This window comes from Eubalaena glacialis, chromosome 2, assembly GCF_028564815.1.
Source record: "Eubalaena glacialis isolate mEubGla1 chromosome 2, mEubGla1.1.hap2.+ XY, whole genome shotgun sequence".
NCBI lineage: Eukaryota > Metazoa > Chordata > Mammalia > Artiodactyla > Balaenidae > Eubalaena > Eubalaena glacialis.
In genome coordinates, this window is record NC_083717.1 from 19804910 (window position 1) to 19822409 (window position 17500).

Below are 17500 nucleotides of genomic sequence, written 5' to 3' on the forward strand. Positions count from 1 at the left end.
TAAGTCGTGCCGAGCACCTACAGAAGGAACCTCATGGCACCAAGGCATGTGCAAGAGAAATGCACCTAAGAGCTGATCATCCCTTCCAAGAGTATGACTTTAAAAACACGTACTCGTTTCTAATTGCACAAGTGAAACACGCACGCATATGGTATTTGTATAAAAATGTATGCGCTACAGATAAAAGCACAGCTTCCTTTACAACTCTGAGTCCCAGGCCCCTCCCCGGAGGCAACCTTGTTAACAGTCAAGATCCTTCCAGACCTCAGACCAGGGTTTTACATGCATACATGTGGACCCTAAAAAATAGTTTGGTGGGCTTTTTTTTTTTTTCATAAGTGGTATAATACAATATGAATGGGTCTACAACTGGGGGGAGGTTCCCACTTGATAATACATGTCGGAGATTTTTTCCCTTTTCATCCCTTTAATTTCGCATAGTATTTCATTGGGTGGACAGGCTGTAGTTTATTTAGCCCTTCCCTTACTGACGGGCATGAAAGTTGTTGCTACTTTTTCAATCTTATTAATAATTCTGCTGTGACCGTCCTTCTTTATCCCCATTAGGAACATCTGTGCGTATTTTTCTAGATGGGTAATGAGAAGAGGAGAACATACAACTTTTATAGGTTAAATCCAGAACAAAACATAAACTTTCATGGCTTTATTCCCTGAGTAGGAATAAGACAGATGAATCAAGGGTGTATTTAAGAAAAAATAATGGGCAGGGAGACAGATCAGAAAAGCACATACTTTGAAGCAGTTTTTAAAGTTAGGTAATAAATATTAGTCTGTAGTTTTTGATACACTCAAAATATGTATAGAGCTGTATGGGTTCATACTGTATTTTAAGATCCTTATAGAATCCATCTGGATTTTAAAAGTTTAGCCAAGGACTTTTTGAAAAAGAAGAGGAATATCCTATCACATGATATACTATAAAAGCCCCATGAGACTGGTGTACTAACCCACAGCTAAACAGGTCGAAGTAGGTCCAATCGGACCTTAGTATAAGTTAGAATCCTGAGGAAGGAGGTAATATAATCTGTGGGAAAGGGAGGAGTATTTATTTATTTATTTTGGATTTTATTTTATTTTTTATACAGCAGGTTCTTATCAGTTATCTATTTTATACATATTAGTGTATATATGTCAATCCCAGTCTCCCAATTCATCACACCCCCCACCCCCCAGCTTAAGGGAGGACTATTTAATAAAATGTGGGAGAATAATTGATTTGCTTTTTGGAAAAAAATGTATTTATATACTCCCATCATACCATATACCCAAATAGATTCTAGGTAAATCAAAGAAAGAAATATGAAAAATTAAACCTAAAATCAGTATAATACTCTTAGAAAACAATTTGGCAACATAGAGCACAATTCTTAGAAATGTTCATTACTTCCAGTCTAATAACCTAAGAATTTCACTTTCAAGTGTCAGCCCTAAAGAAATAATCCTGATAAAGAAAAATGTGGCGTGTTATTTTCTTGAACATTATTTAAAATAGTACAATGTTTAGAAACAGCCTGTGTGCCCAATCAAAGGAATATATCTAAATAAAGAGTAATCTTATAATGAAATAGATTCAGCCATCAGAATAATGAAATTCTCAGATTGTAAGGTTTTTATGAAATGAAAGCTTGAGAAAGCCAAATTCAAAATTGAAAATACAGTGTAGTTTATACCCAGGTTAAAAAAAAAATGATGCCAGTAAAAGAAGTCATTTTTGAGTGGTGACTTTGTTTTTTCTGTTTTGAAGTAGTTTCCAATTTTTTAAATAATTAGCATGTAATAGCTTTATAATTCGTTATTTCAGTCAAAACTCTTTTGAGCACTTACTGTATGCCAGGCACTGTATTAGGGTAATAACTGCACTAGGGTAATAGCAGTAAAAATGAGAGACAGAGTCCCTGTTTTATAGTGTCATGGAAGAAAGAGATAATTAATCATTATTTAGTCAACTGATCATGCTATTAGGGGCACGAGCAGGTTGCTGAGGTAGTCATTAGGGGAGGTTACTTACAAGGTGGTAAGGAAAGACATCTGAGGCGGTGACACAGGAACCAGAAGGATGACAATGAGCCTGATGTGCAGAGTCATGGAACAGCATTTCAGGAAGGTGGAACAGCAAATTGTTAAAGAGGTGGCTAGGAATAACTCTGGTTGTTTGTATAATGGGGCAATAATTAAGGCATATTTAAATTTTCTTCTCCGAGCTAATATTCCTTTTTCATTTGTCATAGAATCTGGCCATAACCATGCAGTGGGTAGGATTCTGTAATCTAATGCCTTTCACATGTAAAATTTGCCCTGACCATGTTATGGAAGCTTTCAGGTTTGCAGGGACTTGTGCCAGATACCAAGGCAGGAAGGACGGCCCTTGAAAGTTGGCAGAAACACATCACTGTGCTTGAGTATCTGTTTGTCCTCTGTTTGTGGGTTTAAGGATTTTCCAATAATATTTTTACCTATTAAAATATTAGCTGAGAACTGATTCTGGGACATGAGGTTATGGACCGAGCCTGTATGTAATTATAATGGTCAACATTTAGTGGATGGACAGCTTCCCAAATACCGCCATGCACAGTCTTACCATTATCTGTATCTCCACTTTCTGAAAGAAGAAAAAATAGCTGCGTAGCCTGAGCTAAGTTTGAAGCTAGCTCTCACTGAATCCCACCCCCAGCTCTTTCTCCTCTAAGGAGAGGTGGCTCCGAGGCTACCTGTCTTGATTCAGTAGCAGAAAGTCCTGTATCTGGGTTTGATAAACTCTCCCAAGCAAACAGACTTTGGACTGAGTCAGACCCTGGATGTGGCCGTGGACCAGTCATCAGTCTCTGGGAAGTAAAAAGGAGCATGCTCACAGCTTATAAATCTTTGTTGCATTTCCCAGTTGGGCTGGGCTGGGCTGGTGGCGGGAACCCTCTGGGTTTTTCAGCCAGTACTGATGATGCCAGGAAAATATACCACACATCAGGAGGAAAAGTAGAACCTGGTCCTTAGCTGCCCTTTTCAGAAGGGCTGGAGACAATACTGAATGTTTGAAACCTGTGAGTGTGAAAGGCCCCAGGGAAATGAGCCTCGGACCCAGATGGGTCAGGCCAGTGATGCCTTTGGAGAGAGAGCAGGGGCAGAGGAGGCTGGCTTGCCTCTGGGCCAGTTTCTGCTCTAGGCTTCCCCTCCCTGGTGGGCCCCCCGTGATCCATGGTTCAGCCTTCCTACTCTCAGCAGCCTTACCCGGATGCCTTGAGATCAGAGGGGCTGCCTTTAGGTCACCTTGGACAGAGTTCACAGGTCCACAGGGCGAGGGGGAAGCCTTCACCTTGGCCTGCTGTTCCCTTGGGCAACAGCAGCGACCTGAGGCCTGGAGCTTAAGGAGCCAGTCGGTGGCTCCGTGAGCCCCACTCAGCAGTGGTCCGCACACCCAGGGCTGGGGCAGGAATGAACTTGGCCCCCATCGCCAGTAGTCGCACATCTGTCAACTGCTGGGTTTGGAGGTGCCCACACCATCAGGCCCTTTCATTCTTCCTCTCCCATAGCCCGAGATGCCATGAAAGCTGAGCACGCACCTCAGAAGGCCAGTGGTCAGATCTTTAAATAAAATCCTGAGATCCCAGTGACCATGAATAGCACCCATGCCTCCCAAGGGAATTCCTGCATTGGCAAGTCTACTGTGGGTCTGTTTTCCTCCCGCTGTTTTCATGGGAGAGAATCCCAGCCCTGGCCAGAACTGGACAGCTAGGGACTAAAATGCCCAAGGAGGCTTTGACCAAACATTCAAAGGCATCGGAAGATGTCTTTGAGGCTATAACTGAGGTTCAGGGAGGACCATGACTCGCCAAAGTCACCAACTCATCAATGGCAGGATTGGGACTAGATGGAGGTGCCCATCCTTCTACTGTGATGCCAATTGTCTGGAATGAATTTCTGGGAACCTAAAAAAATCATACCCTCCTTTCCACTTTACCGGGGAGTCTTTTCTCCCTTGCACCATGGAAAGTGCTTGGAACTGACTAAGAGCTGCTAGCAGCCTTCTCACGCAAGGATCTGTGGTTTCAGTTTTACCTCCCTTGGTAGGTCTAGAAAAGCCTTGGGGGTTGCAATCAGTCTTCCATGACCTAGTGCTTCCCAGTCCTCCTTCCATCATGGACAGTGGAAAATGACGTTTGCAAAACTCCCTGGGGAGATACAGATTTCCCCCGCGAGAAGCTTAGAACCTAGATCGAAGTGTCACAGAATGGAACAAGTTCAGTTCCCATCAGCAAGGTCCACATGCATACAATTGAGTGATTAATGTTCTTTCTCTCTTTATAGAGATATATGTCTATATCTCTATATAGATATATATAGAGAGAGAGTGTGTGTGTAGTGGGATGCAATGAGGACATTTATTCATTTATGTATGAGTGGTAATTAAAATATCATTAATTATCTTCAAAATTTATTTTAAAAGTTACTCAACTCCTAGACCCATGATGCCTTTTCCAGCCATAACAGTAAAGGATTTTTGTAATGGACATTGATAAAAAAGCCCTGAGGACAATGCAGCAGGCTGCTCATAGCTGAGCGGACTGGCTGCCTCCAGGCCTGAGAAGACAGACATCCCCCCAACACGTGAAATCAGTTCTTGTTGCCTGTTGGAGGGCTCTGCCATAGTCAAATGAGAATGGGTGTAAAACATTTATGGAGGTTGATTTAATGCAGGACCAACGTGTATGGTTGATAGGTTAATGTGTATCATATCAAAGAGGGAGACATAATATGCAGAATTTTTGAACTTTATTTGACCAAAAAACCCCCTTTGTCCCCATGCGAGCATCATGAGATGAGCATTATGTAGACCTCACCTTGGCAGTGCTCTCTAGTGCATTTATCTGAAGATTTACCTTCATCTCTCTGTAACTGAACTTAATCGGTAAACTTCCCTTTCTGTGATAGCACAGAATGGACCCAAGGCGGCGCAGTCTCTCCTGATTTTAATCATGGTCGATTCAAGAGTTAAGCCCTGGCCTTTGAAGACCCTGTCCTCTTCTTCCGCCATCTGTGGAGTCTTTCTGAAACGTGATCTGTGTCCTAAATTTACCTGGGCTTCCTGTAACCCAGCATCTCCCCGTGAAAATTCAGTCTTTTCTCACCTCCATTATGTCCTGAAGCTCTTATGGATTTGGTATAGGATACACGAAATAACCTAGTCAGCTGGGCCTGGGAGAGAATCAGAAAAGAAAATGCATTAACTTCAAGGATCATTAAAGCCAGTTCCTGATCTTACCAGAACAGGGAGTCAGAACAGACTTGGGATAGGACTTCACAAGGATCACAATGAACCCAGCACCTACTTTCCAAAGGTGGCTCTGCTTCTCCGTTTGTTGCTCATTTTTAAGTCACTGAACTTGTTTTTATTTCAACCTGCATCCCTTCCTTCATTAAGTGCTTTATTCCATGCCAGGTACTGGATACAAAGATGAAAAGATGGAACCCTTGCATTTGAGGGGCTTTGACTGTCCAGGAGAGAGTCAGACTCACAGTGTGATAAACTTGACAATAGAATTGGGGAAAGATTACATGGCTCTTTCTGGAGGAATCAGGGAAGGCTTCACAGAGGAGGTGACCCTTGAACCCAGGCCTGGAGAATAAGTAGAATTTCGTCAGTTGGATAAGGATGTGGGGGGTAGTTGGTGGAGATTTTCTAAGCGGAAGGAACTACACGTGCAAAGGCATAGATATTTGAGGGAGCCCATTGTGGTTATGAAGGAGTAGTTCAATCAGGAAAGCTCAAGTTCAGGTGAGGAACAGTCATAAAGATTCATTTACTGTATGTTTACTGTATGTCAGGTGCTATGTCAGATGCTTTTACATCTGTTATCTGATTTTAATCTTCAAAGCAAGTCGATGGTGGAGGCATTATTACCCCTGTTGTGTAAATGAGGAGAGTGAACTAAGGCAGCTTCATTGATGCAGGCGAGGAGGCCCTGCCATAGGATGAAGGATCAGCCAGGATGCAGTCCCAGTTTTGCCTGGTTCTGAAGCCCAGGCTCCTACCCAGGATGCCAGACAGCCTTGGCTTGTCTGGGGAGAGTGGGGGGAAGGGAGCAGGAAGGGAGGGTTGGGGGAGCCCTTGAGCCAGTACTGCCCAGTGGGAAGGGTGCTCCTGCCCCCAGCTCTGTCCCCTGACCCCCTGCCTGCCTGCTCCCACCTCCACTGGCCCATTCTCCGCGCCCCTCGCCTTCAGCCACAGCCTGTCTGGGGCATCTGCTTTCCCTTCTGCTGGGTTCCTGGCCCAGGGAGACAACTCTTTTGACTTTGGGTGGAGCAGAGGAAGGACCAGATGCCAAGTCAAATACAGTCATAGGAACCTCAGGTTGTTTCTCCAGAGAGTCCGCAGAAGAACCACCCTGTTGTCGCTTCTGTGGCTTGGGAGTTTTCTCGGTAGTGCTGGGTGTCATCCAAACTGTTACTGTCGAATCATTTAGGAAACCATTCTGCTTTGACTTGACTCTGCTGCTCGCCTCCTCATCCCTCTGTCTCTAAGAGGTTTAAAACAATGGTGGAACGAAGAGACAGGGTGAGAGAGAACTGGCAAGAACTTGGGTTGAGGCCTGTGGGCTCACCATCAACCCTCCAGGAGTTCCTGCATCACACGGAGAATGAAGGAGTCTTGGCCTCTGGCCGTGACTGGGTCAGAAGGCACCATGCAGTGTAAGCTTCTCAGAACTGACAAATTGTGTGACCAGCGACCCACTTCAGAGTGCCTCTCACCCTGAGAGTGGCTGCTCCTGGGCAGTGCACATGGGTAGGCTCCAGAAAGCGTATCTTTCCAGTGTCGCTGGGGAAGCACTTTAGAAACAGTGGGATAACCATTTTGGAAAGAGCTCTTTTGTGAACTTCCATCTGGAGGTTTGAAATTGGCAGCAGTCTGTTGAGAGTCAAAGGCTCCTTGACAAGAATCACTGAGAACTTGAGGTGCGACCTGGCAGCCCAAAGCAGTGATTGCACATCGGTGTTCAAAAATGGTGTGAAAAGGGTGAAGGGTGGGCAGTGAGGCTCTTGGCAAACTCTGGGACCCGATGCTTTTTCCATCCTTAGCCCTCCTCCATTCTTTATTGGCTGTTTTCCCTCCAAACTCATCCAGTTGTCAGCCGTTGCCTTTGCATCTCCGTTTGCCTTGAGCTTCTCTCAAGATGAGGGTTCCAGAATTTTCTCCTACAAGGGGCCAGGTACTAAACATTTTAGACTTTTTGGACCACACAGTCTATGTCGCAACTACTGTGCCACTGTAGTAGGAAAAGAGCCACAGACCATATGTAAACAAAGGAATGTGGCAGTGTTCCAATAAAACTTTATTAGCAAAAACAGGTGGTGGGCCAGATCGGGTCCACAAGCCATAGTTTGCAGGCCTCTGTTCTAGATTTTAATTCTCACCTTTTTTTTTCCTTTCTCTTTTTTGAATCTCAAGAACCAGGAGCGAAGTGTTAAAAAGGCAAGCTGTTGGTCAGTGTTACCACTTTGGGACTTGCCTCATTTTTAACATTTCAGAAAGTACATTTTGTCTTGTCTGTATAGGGTTATTTAAATTGAAAGCAGCTGTGAAGGCAAGAATCCTCTCAGGGAGCCTTTGGTATGTCTGCTGCCATGAAATAGTAATTTTTAATGCACTGTCTTTTTGTTAAGTAGATACAGAGCTTAGTATATTGCGGAATAATTCAGGGAGAACCTTCTGCACCGTACGGTGCCAGGCATGGTATAATAAATGCTTCTTGCTGGAATGAACGAACATATGGAAGTGGAAACCATTTAGAAATGATTTCTTTAATCATTTAGAGGTGATTCTGTATTGTATATGGATTCTGTATGGTAACATGGCTTCAATTCCTTAACCCTTCAAGATCTTGATTGCGAAACTTTCCCACAGCACCTGAGATTCCTGGGGACAGCAGAGAACACATGGGAAGGTTTTAGGTAGAGCACAGGTGAGAAACTCTCATGGGTTTGTCCTGTCATTGGAGGCTGGTGACCACCCGAAAGGCCACCCTAAGATCATTCAGCCCCACAGATGCAAAAACGCCCATCTTGGCATCCTTCCCTGTTGGCCTGTGGTTATAAGGATGGAGGAGGATTAACAACTAGTGATGAGTTTTGCAGTTCATGGCAGCTGGGCAGAACCACCTGACTCCCCCTCCCCCAGCTTCCATCGAAATGCTCAATGGAAATGTACAAGTGTCCAGAAAATAATCATGATAAAATAGCAAAGGGAAAAAGTTACATCAGAAAGTCTAATAATGGCATGAGTCCAACTTTGTTTAAATATTTATGTATACCAATAGAAACAATCCTAGGAAGAGATGTATTAAAATGTCAACAGTGGCTATCTCAGTGCAACAGAATTACAGATGATCTTAATTATCTTTTTTTTGGTCTCAATTTGAAAAAGTTTTTCTACAATAAAATGTTGCTTTTATAGTTTAAAAAGACGTTACTTTAAAAAGAAGGTAAAGAATGGGTATCCCAGCCTACCTTTTGTCTGAGAATAAAAGGGCAGGCTCCCCTATGACAGCCTTCCCATCCACCCTGAAGCAGTGGAGCTTTCTAGAGAAAAGCGACTCAGCCACAGGTAGATGCTGGGGGCTTAGACATCTGACAGGCAAGGGCTTTCTCCTCTGTAGCCAATCAGAGCTGGTGTGATGTGGTCCTGAGGATGGGGCTGCCCATTAGGAATCATTTGCTTGGGGGTTGCCCCAAATGATCATTTGCTTCTCTTTGGTTCTTCTTCAAAGAACACGTGGCAATACGTGTTTCCTCTTGGTCTGGCCTTTCCCCCTCCTCTTCTCAGCCTCTTATAAAGCACACAAAATTAAATGAGCAAGTGTGTTGACCTTTTATATGTATATTTTAAAAGCAGTTTCTAAAGAGAGTGATTTCATTTGGAAAGCATTCCAGAGAAAGGATAGTTTCTTAAAGAAACATATATTTGAAAGCACAGGTCTTGCATAGAAATTCATGCTTTCTCAAGAGGTGAAGGCCAGGATTCAGGAGGCCTGCTTGAGACACTTGTGACAATGGCTTCTTCATTTTATGGGGTTAGCCTCTTATTCCTAGGGCCTAAGCCCTCCCTATTTGCAGGCAGAGCCCACTTTCCGCAGAGATAAAGACCTTCTGCTTGGTAAGGGGTCCTGGGTCACAGCTTTGCTATTGGTGACATTGGACAAGAGTCCTTCTATGTCTTTCTGCTCCAGCTCAAACCCTACCCATGTCAAAGAGAGGCTAAGGCATTGAGAGTGACATATTCACCAAGGAACTCCAGTCATCCCATTCATCCCATTTTAATAACTACCCCCCCCCCCCACACACACACAGACACACTTTCCGGCTGTCCCTTTGCTCCATCTTGGTTTCTTCAGGCCATTGTCAAGGTGGTCTTCCTCTTGCTCTAGCTCCCTAGAGTAGGGAACAGCTGGCCCCTGGGTCTGAGTGATGCCTGCGAAGAGTGTTGATGTCTTAGATGTGCACTAACGTTCCACCAAGAGCACAGAGCTTGTTGCATCCCACCATGTTTGCTCTCATTCATTATTTTAAAATGCAGCGTGTGAAGAACGTCATAAAATGTAACTCAGCCTTCTCTTTGATGTTATGTTCCAACCCACTATTGGATTCTGTCCTTTCAAAATGAACAGCCGGCCATATTAAAACCCAGTCCTCCTTTTTAACTTTTCATTTTATATTGGAGTCTAGTTGATTAACAATGTTGGGTTAGTTTCAGGTGTACAGCAAAGTGATTCAGTTATACATATACATGTATCTTAGGTTGTTATGTAATATCGAGCAGAGCTCCCTGTGCAATACCTTGTTGGTTATCCATTTTATTTTTTATTTATTTATTTTTTGGTTGGAAGGTATTGCTTTTATTTTCATTTTAATATTTTAACATTTTCTTTTAATTGCAATTAGACAAAAATGAAATTTTCTTCATATTGTTTTAACAGCCAGATGTATTTTACTTTTAAAGTCTGAACTAGTTAGTGGACAGTATTTTAATTATCTGGTATATTAAATTTCAAAGTTTAACATTTAGCAAAATTTTGCTTCACAAAGTCACTTTTTAGAATGACAGGAAATATATACAACTTAGAATCCATATTCAGACAAATGCCCCTTTCCCTTACTCAAAATAAAAGCTTTAAAAAGTGCAGTATAAAAGTTTTAGATATGAAGGCACTGCATAACTCTGCATTATATGGCTAATGTCTTGCTTAGCAGCAAGAGTAATGAGAATATTCTACATTTAATTTACTGGAGCATAAGAAACTTTTCGAGGAAGGACCTAGCTCTCATCAAAGAAAAAGAACTTTTTGGCCCATTTAGTTAATGCATTCCTTTCCAAGACTGCTTTTAAAAAACTTACCTGGAAAAGCTATCTAACATATGTCCACCACAAATATGCCTAATCTTATTGTGCATGAGTGTCAGGGGATATGGAGAAGAGTACTACATGTGAAAATACATATAGTTCCAAAATAGTAACTTATCTATTATGATAAAGCTAAATATATCTTTCCAAATCCACTGTTTTTATATAAATGCTGCCAACAACAGATGACCTAGCAAAACAGTTTTAAAGAGTTAAGTTCATAGTATTATAAATCTAACGAACGGAACGGAGTCATTATACTCTCCTGTTCTTAAACTTAGGGAGTTTGTATCTGCTCTTGACCTGCTGAATTCACTGGGTAATAATGATGTATGATTCAAGGAGTGTTCTGATGTCCTGAACTGTTATAAAAACAAAAATCATAGCCAGAGGACCTTATAAACAATTAACCACATTTGTTGTCTTAGAAACCAAACTGAATGCTGTCTAACATTATATGAACTGAACAGTAGCCATAAGAGGCTTCAAGGTGGCCTGGAAAATCAGATCCTAGAGTTCTTGGTAGCATACAGTTGACTTCAAATCCCTTCTTTAAGGGCATGCCGTAAAAAGAATGAAAACTTGCCCCTTAAATCAAACCAAATTATGTGTTATCACAGGAAGACACATTTTAGTTGAAGTTAACTTTGTTCTTTCAAAGATTAGTAAAATAGTGGTCCAAAGATTATTGTCCAAGAGGCTAAGACATCTTTACAACCTGGTCTAATGATTCATTTTTCTTTATAAGTGCTTTAATTACATATAGAGGAAAAGAAAATAATATATATATTTTAATCAGATTAGTTTCAGAACAAATAACACGTTAGAGAAAAAAATTACTTAAAAGTAGTTGTATTTATATTCCACAATTTGCTCAAATACTGGTTTTCTTATAAACTTTCTACAGGATGTTTTTTAAACAAATTCTTCACATTGTATCTTGACTATGTACTTACGGAATTTCAGGGAAATAGTTCTGTGTGTTTTTATAGCTTAATTTGTACTATAGGGATGGCAGGTGGTCACATGCAGTCCATGTGGGATTCTAACATGACATTTAGTGAGTTTTCTGATGTGGACCATCCCTTTGATGCTGAAGGTAATGCATCTGTTGAAAGAAGTGATTGTAGATTTGGATTACTGCTCTCTGCATCTTCCAGTTTTCCTGTGTTATCTTCCCAATTAATGTGGAATCTAGTGACTCTGGGATTGGATGCCAAAATGTTCCTTTGAAGCTTAGAAAAGTCTGGTTCTACTGGCGGATTTTCCCTTAATTCCGTCTCAGTGTATTCATTATTTACATAATAACCAACTCTAATAAATTCTTGGCCTCGATAGGTGCATGTAATTAGCACAACTGTTACACCTACTGCATCTGCATCTGGAATGAGTCCCGGATTAGGTGCATCAGCCTGAAATACAAACATATGCCTTCCTGCAGGAACAGGGCCCACTAAAACAGAGTCTAAAACTTGATCATATTCTTCACTTTCTGCGGAGCCCACATAGATAATTTTCCATTCCAGGTCTTCAGACAGGTCCTCGATGCACTCGAAGGTGATCTCGAACTGGAATGGGTTGTAGAAAGGAGAAGGGTTATCCAGCACCACTGCATTGTTCACCTGAACCTTTGCCATATTTTGAAAAAAACACAAACAATGGGAACAGGGGCTTGTTGCGGCACAACGAAGTCCAGCGCGCGGCCGCTCGGGAGAGCGCAGACCCCCGCCCCGGCGCCAGCCCGACGTCGTGCAGCGGTGACTTGAGAAACTTTTTTTTCCTCTTTTTATTTACACGGGAACACTCCACAGTGTTTTGCAGCTTTCCTATTTCCGGTTATCCATTTTAAATACAGCAGTGTGTACATGTCGATCCCCCCCAAAACCCAGTCCTCTTCTTTTAATAGACTTTGCTTGGATTCTTTTATCTTGTTCTTGGTTCAAGGATCTGTCATAACTTAGAGAACGATCATGACTTAGTGAGAGTGGCTATAAAGTGCTGAGCCTAGTATGTGGCCATATTAAACTGTCAGAAAGTTATATAGATGATATCTGGTCATATACTATATAAATAATGAGTTCTCTAGAGTCTCCTGTGGCACCTTCTCTTCGAGGGGCTCATTTTGGCCAGAAGAGGGCAGTGTGGCACATGTTCCCTCCCCCCAACCCCCTAACAGTGGCAAAAGCTCTTTGTTAAATGACAGGTATTTTTGGAACACTTAACTTGATTCAGATGTTTTAGTGTATGCCTAAAATGGCCAGGGCAACAAGGCTACAAAGACCATGGTGAAATAGGCCTTCGGTAGTTTGCGATGTGACGAGGGCAGTGCACATACCCCCGGGGCTGTGTGGTGCTTGGTGTGTGCTGTATGAATAGCTCTGCGTGCTATGGAGATGGGGGAGTAGGAAACGTTATGTGTAATTGGAGAGACACCTATGGAAAGTGTCATGGGGGTGGACCTGCAGAATGGTTCTAGGACTGCCAGACAGAGCTGGGGTCGACCAGCCCTCCAGGAGGAAGGAAGAGCACGCAGAGGCCCAGAGATGGGAAAGAACAAGACATACTGGGGGACAACTAGAGCCAGGATGCTTTGGGCATAAAGTGTGTGAACAGAAGGATGATAAGTAAGACTGGAGATGCAGGCTGGGTCCAGTCACAAAGGTCTTAAGGGTTTTAAGAGATTGAACTCTATACCATAATAATGACCAACATTTAGTGGACATTTACTATGTACCAGGGGGTCTTAGTCTGTTTGGGCTGCCATAACAAAATTCCACTTACTGGGGGACTTATAAACAACAGAAATTTTTTTCTCAAGGTTCTAGAGGCTGGAAGTCCAAGGTCAGGGAGCCGGCATGGACAGGTGAGGGCCCTCTTCCAGGTCACAGACTTCTTCTCGTATCTTCACATGGCAGAGGGGGCAAGGGAGCTCTCAGGCCTCCTTTATAAGGACATTAATCCCATTCATGAGAGCTCTGCCCTCGAGGCCTAATCCTCCACCAAAGTTTTTGTCATAAATGGATGTTGAATTTTGTCAAATGCTTTTTCTGCATTTATTGATAGGATTTTTATCCTTCATTTTATTAATGTGGTGTAGCACATTAACTGATTTGCAGATGTTGAACCATCTTTGCACCCCGGGAATAAATGCCACTTGATTATGGTATATGGTTCTATTAATATATTGTTGAAAAGAGTTTGCTAATGTTTTGTTGAGGATCTTTGCATCTGTATTCATCAGGGGTACTGGCTTGTGATTTCTGTGGTGTCCTTGTCTGGTTTTGGTATTAAGATAATACTGGCCTTGTAAAATGAGTTTGGAAGTGTTCTCTCTTCTATTTTTTGGAAGAGTTTGAGAAGGATTGGTATTAATTTTTCTTTAAACGTTTGGTAGTATTCACCACTGAAGCCATCTGGTCCTGGACTTCTGTTTCTTGGGAAGTTTTTGATTACTGATTCAATCTCTTTACTAGTACTTGGTCTGTTCAGATTTTCTATCTATTTTATGATTTAGTGTGGGTAGGTTGTATGTTTCTAGGAATTTATCCATTTCTTCAAATTGTCCAGTTTGGTGGTGTATAATTGTTCATAGTCTCTTATGATCTGCTGTAATAGGTGTAATACCTCCTTCCATTTCTGATTTTATTTATGTCTCTTTTCTTCTTACTGAATCTAGCTGAAGATTAGTATTTTTTCAGAAAACCAGCTTATAGTCCTTCTACTAAATTTGGGCTTTATTTTTTCTTTTTCTAGGTCCTTGAGGTGTAAAGTTAGGTTGTTTGAGATCTTTCTTGTTTCATCATGTAGGCATTTATCACTATGAACTTCCCTCTTACAACTGATGTTATTTCATCCCACAAGTTATGGTATGTTTTATTTCTTGATTTTCTCTTTTGACCCTTTTGTTGTTCAGGAGCATGTTTAATCTCCACATATTTTTGAATCTTCCAGTTTTATTCTATAATTGATTTCTACTTTTATACCATTGTGGTCAGAAAAGCTGCTTGATAAGATTTCAGCGTTCTAATTTATTAAGACTTGTTTTGGAACCGAACATATTAGCTATCCTGGAGAATGTTTCCTGTGCGTATGAGAAGAATCTGTGTTCTGTTGCTTTTAGATTGAATGTTCTGTAAATGTTAAGTCTATCTGGTCTAACATGTAGTTTAAGTCCAATGTTTCCTTATTTTTCGGTCTGTATAATCTATTTATTATTGATGGGGGATACTGAAGTCCCCTACTATTATTGTATTGCTGTCTATTTCTCCCTTTAGGTCTGTTAATATTTGCTTTATATATTTAGATGCTCCTATGTTGAGTGCATAAATATTTACAAATGTTATATCCTCTTGATGAACTGATCCCTTTATCATTATATTAATGACCTTTGTTTCTTATTATAGTTTGTCTTACAGTATAAGTACAGCTACCCCAGCTTGCTTTTGGTTTCCATTTGCATGGAATATCGTTTTCCATCCCTTTACTTTCAGTCTCTGTGTGTCCTTAAAGCTGAAGTGAGTCTCTTTTAGGCAGCGTATAGACGGGTCGTATTTTATATCCATTCAGCCACTCTGTCTTTATTTATTTACTTATTTATTTTTGGCTGCGTTGGGTCTTCGTTGCTGCACGTGGGCTTTTTCTAGCTGCAGCAAGCGGGGGCTACTCTTTGTTGTGGTGCATGGGCTCTAGGCGTGCGGGCTTCGGTAGTTGTGGCACGCAAGCTTCAGTAGTTGCAGCACATGGTCATAGTTGCTCCACGGCATGTGGGATCTTCCTGGACCAGGGCTCGAACCCATGTCCCCTGCATTGGCAGGCAGATTCTTAAGCACTGTGCCACCAGGGAAGTCCTGCCACTCTGTCTTTTGATTGGAGATAGTCCATTTACATTTAATGTAATTACTTATAGGTATGTACTTATTACCATTTTGTTAATTTCTTTCTGGTTGTTTTGTAATTCCTCTGTTCCTTTCTCTTCTCTTGCTCTTTGTTGTTTGATGATTTTCTGTAGTGGTAGAGTCCTTTCTCTTTATATTTTGTTTATCTACTATAGGTTTTTGCTTTGTAGTTACCATGAGGTTTATGTAAAACAACTTGTAACAGTCCATTTTAAGTTAATAACTTATTTTCCAATGCTTTTGATGTCACAAATACATCTTTTTATCTTGTGTATCCAGTAACAAGTTATATAGTTATTTTTCTACTTTTATCTTTTATTACCTTCATACTGGCTTTACAAGTGATTAACCCACTGCCTTTCTGACATGAGATTATTCTGAATTTTACTATATATTTACCTTTACCAGTGAGATTCATACTTTTTAATGTTTTCTTGTTACTAATTAGCACCTTCTCTATTCAGCTTGAATAACTCCCTTTAACATTTCTTGTAAGGCTGGTCTAGTGGTGATGAAATTCTTTTGCTTTTGCTTGTCTAGAAAATTCTTTCTCCTTCAGTTCTGAAGGACAGTTTTCCAGGGTAGAGTATTCTTAGTCGGCAGTTTTTTATTTTTCTTTCAGCTCTTTATATATCATGCCACTCCCTCTGACCTGCAAAGTTTCTGCTGAAAAATCTGCTGATAGTCTTGTAGGTTCCCCTTGTACATAACAAGTTATTTTTCTCTTGTTGCTTTTAAGATTCTCTCCTTGTCTTTAACTGTTGATACTTGAATTACAATGTATCTTGGTGTGGGTCTCTTTGGGTTCATCTTATTTAATACTCTCTGGGTTTCCTGGATCTGGATCTAGGTTAGGGAAGTTTTCAGCCATTATTTCTTCAATCAAGTTTTCTGCCCCTTCTCTCTTCCTCTTTAGGGACCCCTTTTGCTTGATGTTGTCTCGTAAGTCCCTTAGGCTATCTTCACTCTTCTTCATTCTCTTTTCTTTTTGCTGTTCTGATTGGATGAGTTCCACTGCTCTGTCTTTGAGTTCAGTGATCCTTTTTTTCTGCTTCATCCGGTCTGCTGTTGAACACCTCTATTGTATTTTTCAGTTCAGTTATTGTATTCTTCAGCTCTGTCACTTCTATTTTGGTACTTTCTTATATTTTTGATCTCTGTTGAAATTCTCATTTTATGCATGCATTTTTCTCCTGAGCTCAGTGAGCATCTTTATCACCATTCTTTTGAGCTCTTTATCAGGTAAATTACTCATCTCCATTTCATTAAGGTCTTTTTCTGAGGTTTTATCTTATTCTTTCCTTTGGAAATATTCCTCTGTGTCTTCATTTTTCCTTGACAATCTATGGCTTATATGCGTTAGATGAAACAACTACCTCTCCCAGTCTTGAAGGAGTGGCTTTGTGTAGGAGATGAACCTTATCGCTCAACTCTGCCCTAGCTCTTGGATATCTCTCAAACCTTTGTGATTGATTGTCCAAGAAGCCTACTTTATTCTTAGTGGCTCGCAGTAGTTGAGGGTGTGCCAAGACCTGTCAGGGGAGGATTTCAGTCAGCACCTAGATTCAGACTGATTGGAAGCCAAGCCCTCATGTAGAAGCTTTTACAGTTTGCAAATATCTCTTTTAGGAGAAGACTGGGAGATGGGCATTTCTGTCTGCTCCCTCTGCCTTGAACCCTGTGGTAATAGCCAGTTAAGAACTATTTCTTTGTTTGCTACCATCCTGATGAACCCATGAACACAAGCCCCACTGGCCACCAGAGCCACGCTATCAAGGGATGTGTTCTCTGGGTGGCAGACACAAAAGCTAGGGTGTCAGATGTGTACATAAGCCCCTTTCTCGGAGACACCACAACCTAGGGTGGAGCAGAGGGGAAGCATGACAATGCCTCCCGAAGGCCATAGTCTTTGTCGAGTATTTCAGTTGGCCTTTAGTTGTGTGTTCAATGAGAAGCCTGCCGCTCAGGCCAAAGCTTTCAGATAAGCGAATCGGGTGCTTTTCAGTCGGCTGCCTCTGCACTGGGCCCTGGTGCTGGGTAGCCAGGTGAGTCTGTGTGAGCCCTTTAAGAACTGTTCTCAGTTCACTCATAGCCTGTGGGTCTCAGGGAGGCAAGCCCTGGTGGCTTTCAAACCTGGAAGTTTCAGGGGCTCGTCTCTCAGGTGCAGGTCTTAAAAGTTGGGGTGCCAGATGTGGGG

General features: G+C 41.7%; 2 protein-coding genes across 2 annotated transcripts in view; one reads left to right on the forward strand and one right to left on the reverse strand.

Annotated features, from left to right (window-relative positions):
• Nucleotides 1-17500, forward strand: part of CCDC3 (coiled-coil domain containing 3) — a 103787-nt gene that overhangs the window by 76093 nt on the left and 10194 nt on the right. The window lies entirely within an intron of this gene.
• On the reverse strand, nucleotides 11266-12056 carry LOC133084849 (histone chaperone ASF1-like). Its single transcript, XM_061181627.1, has one exon. The coding sequence runs from the start codon at nucleotides 12043-12045 to the stop codon at nucleotides 11431-11433; it is 615 nt and encodes a 204-aa protein (XP_061037610.1). The 5' UTR covers nucleotides 12046-12056; the 3' UTR covers nucleotides 11266-11430.

What these genes read in the sequence shown, in the direction of transcription:
- LOC133084849 (XM_061181627.1), bottom strand. Translation starts at nt 12,045, where the DNA reads ATGGCAAAGGTTCAGGTGAACAATGCAGTGGTGCTGGATAACCCTTCT.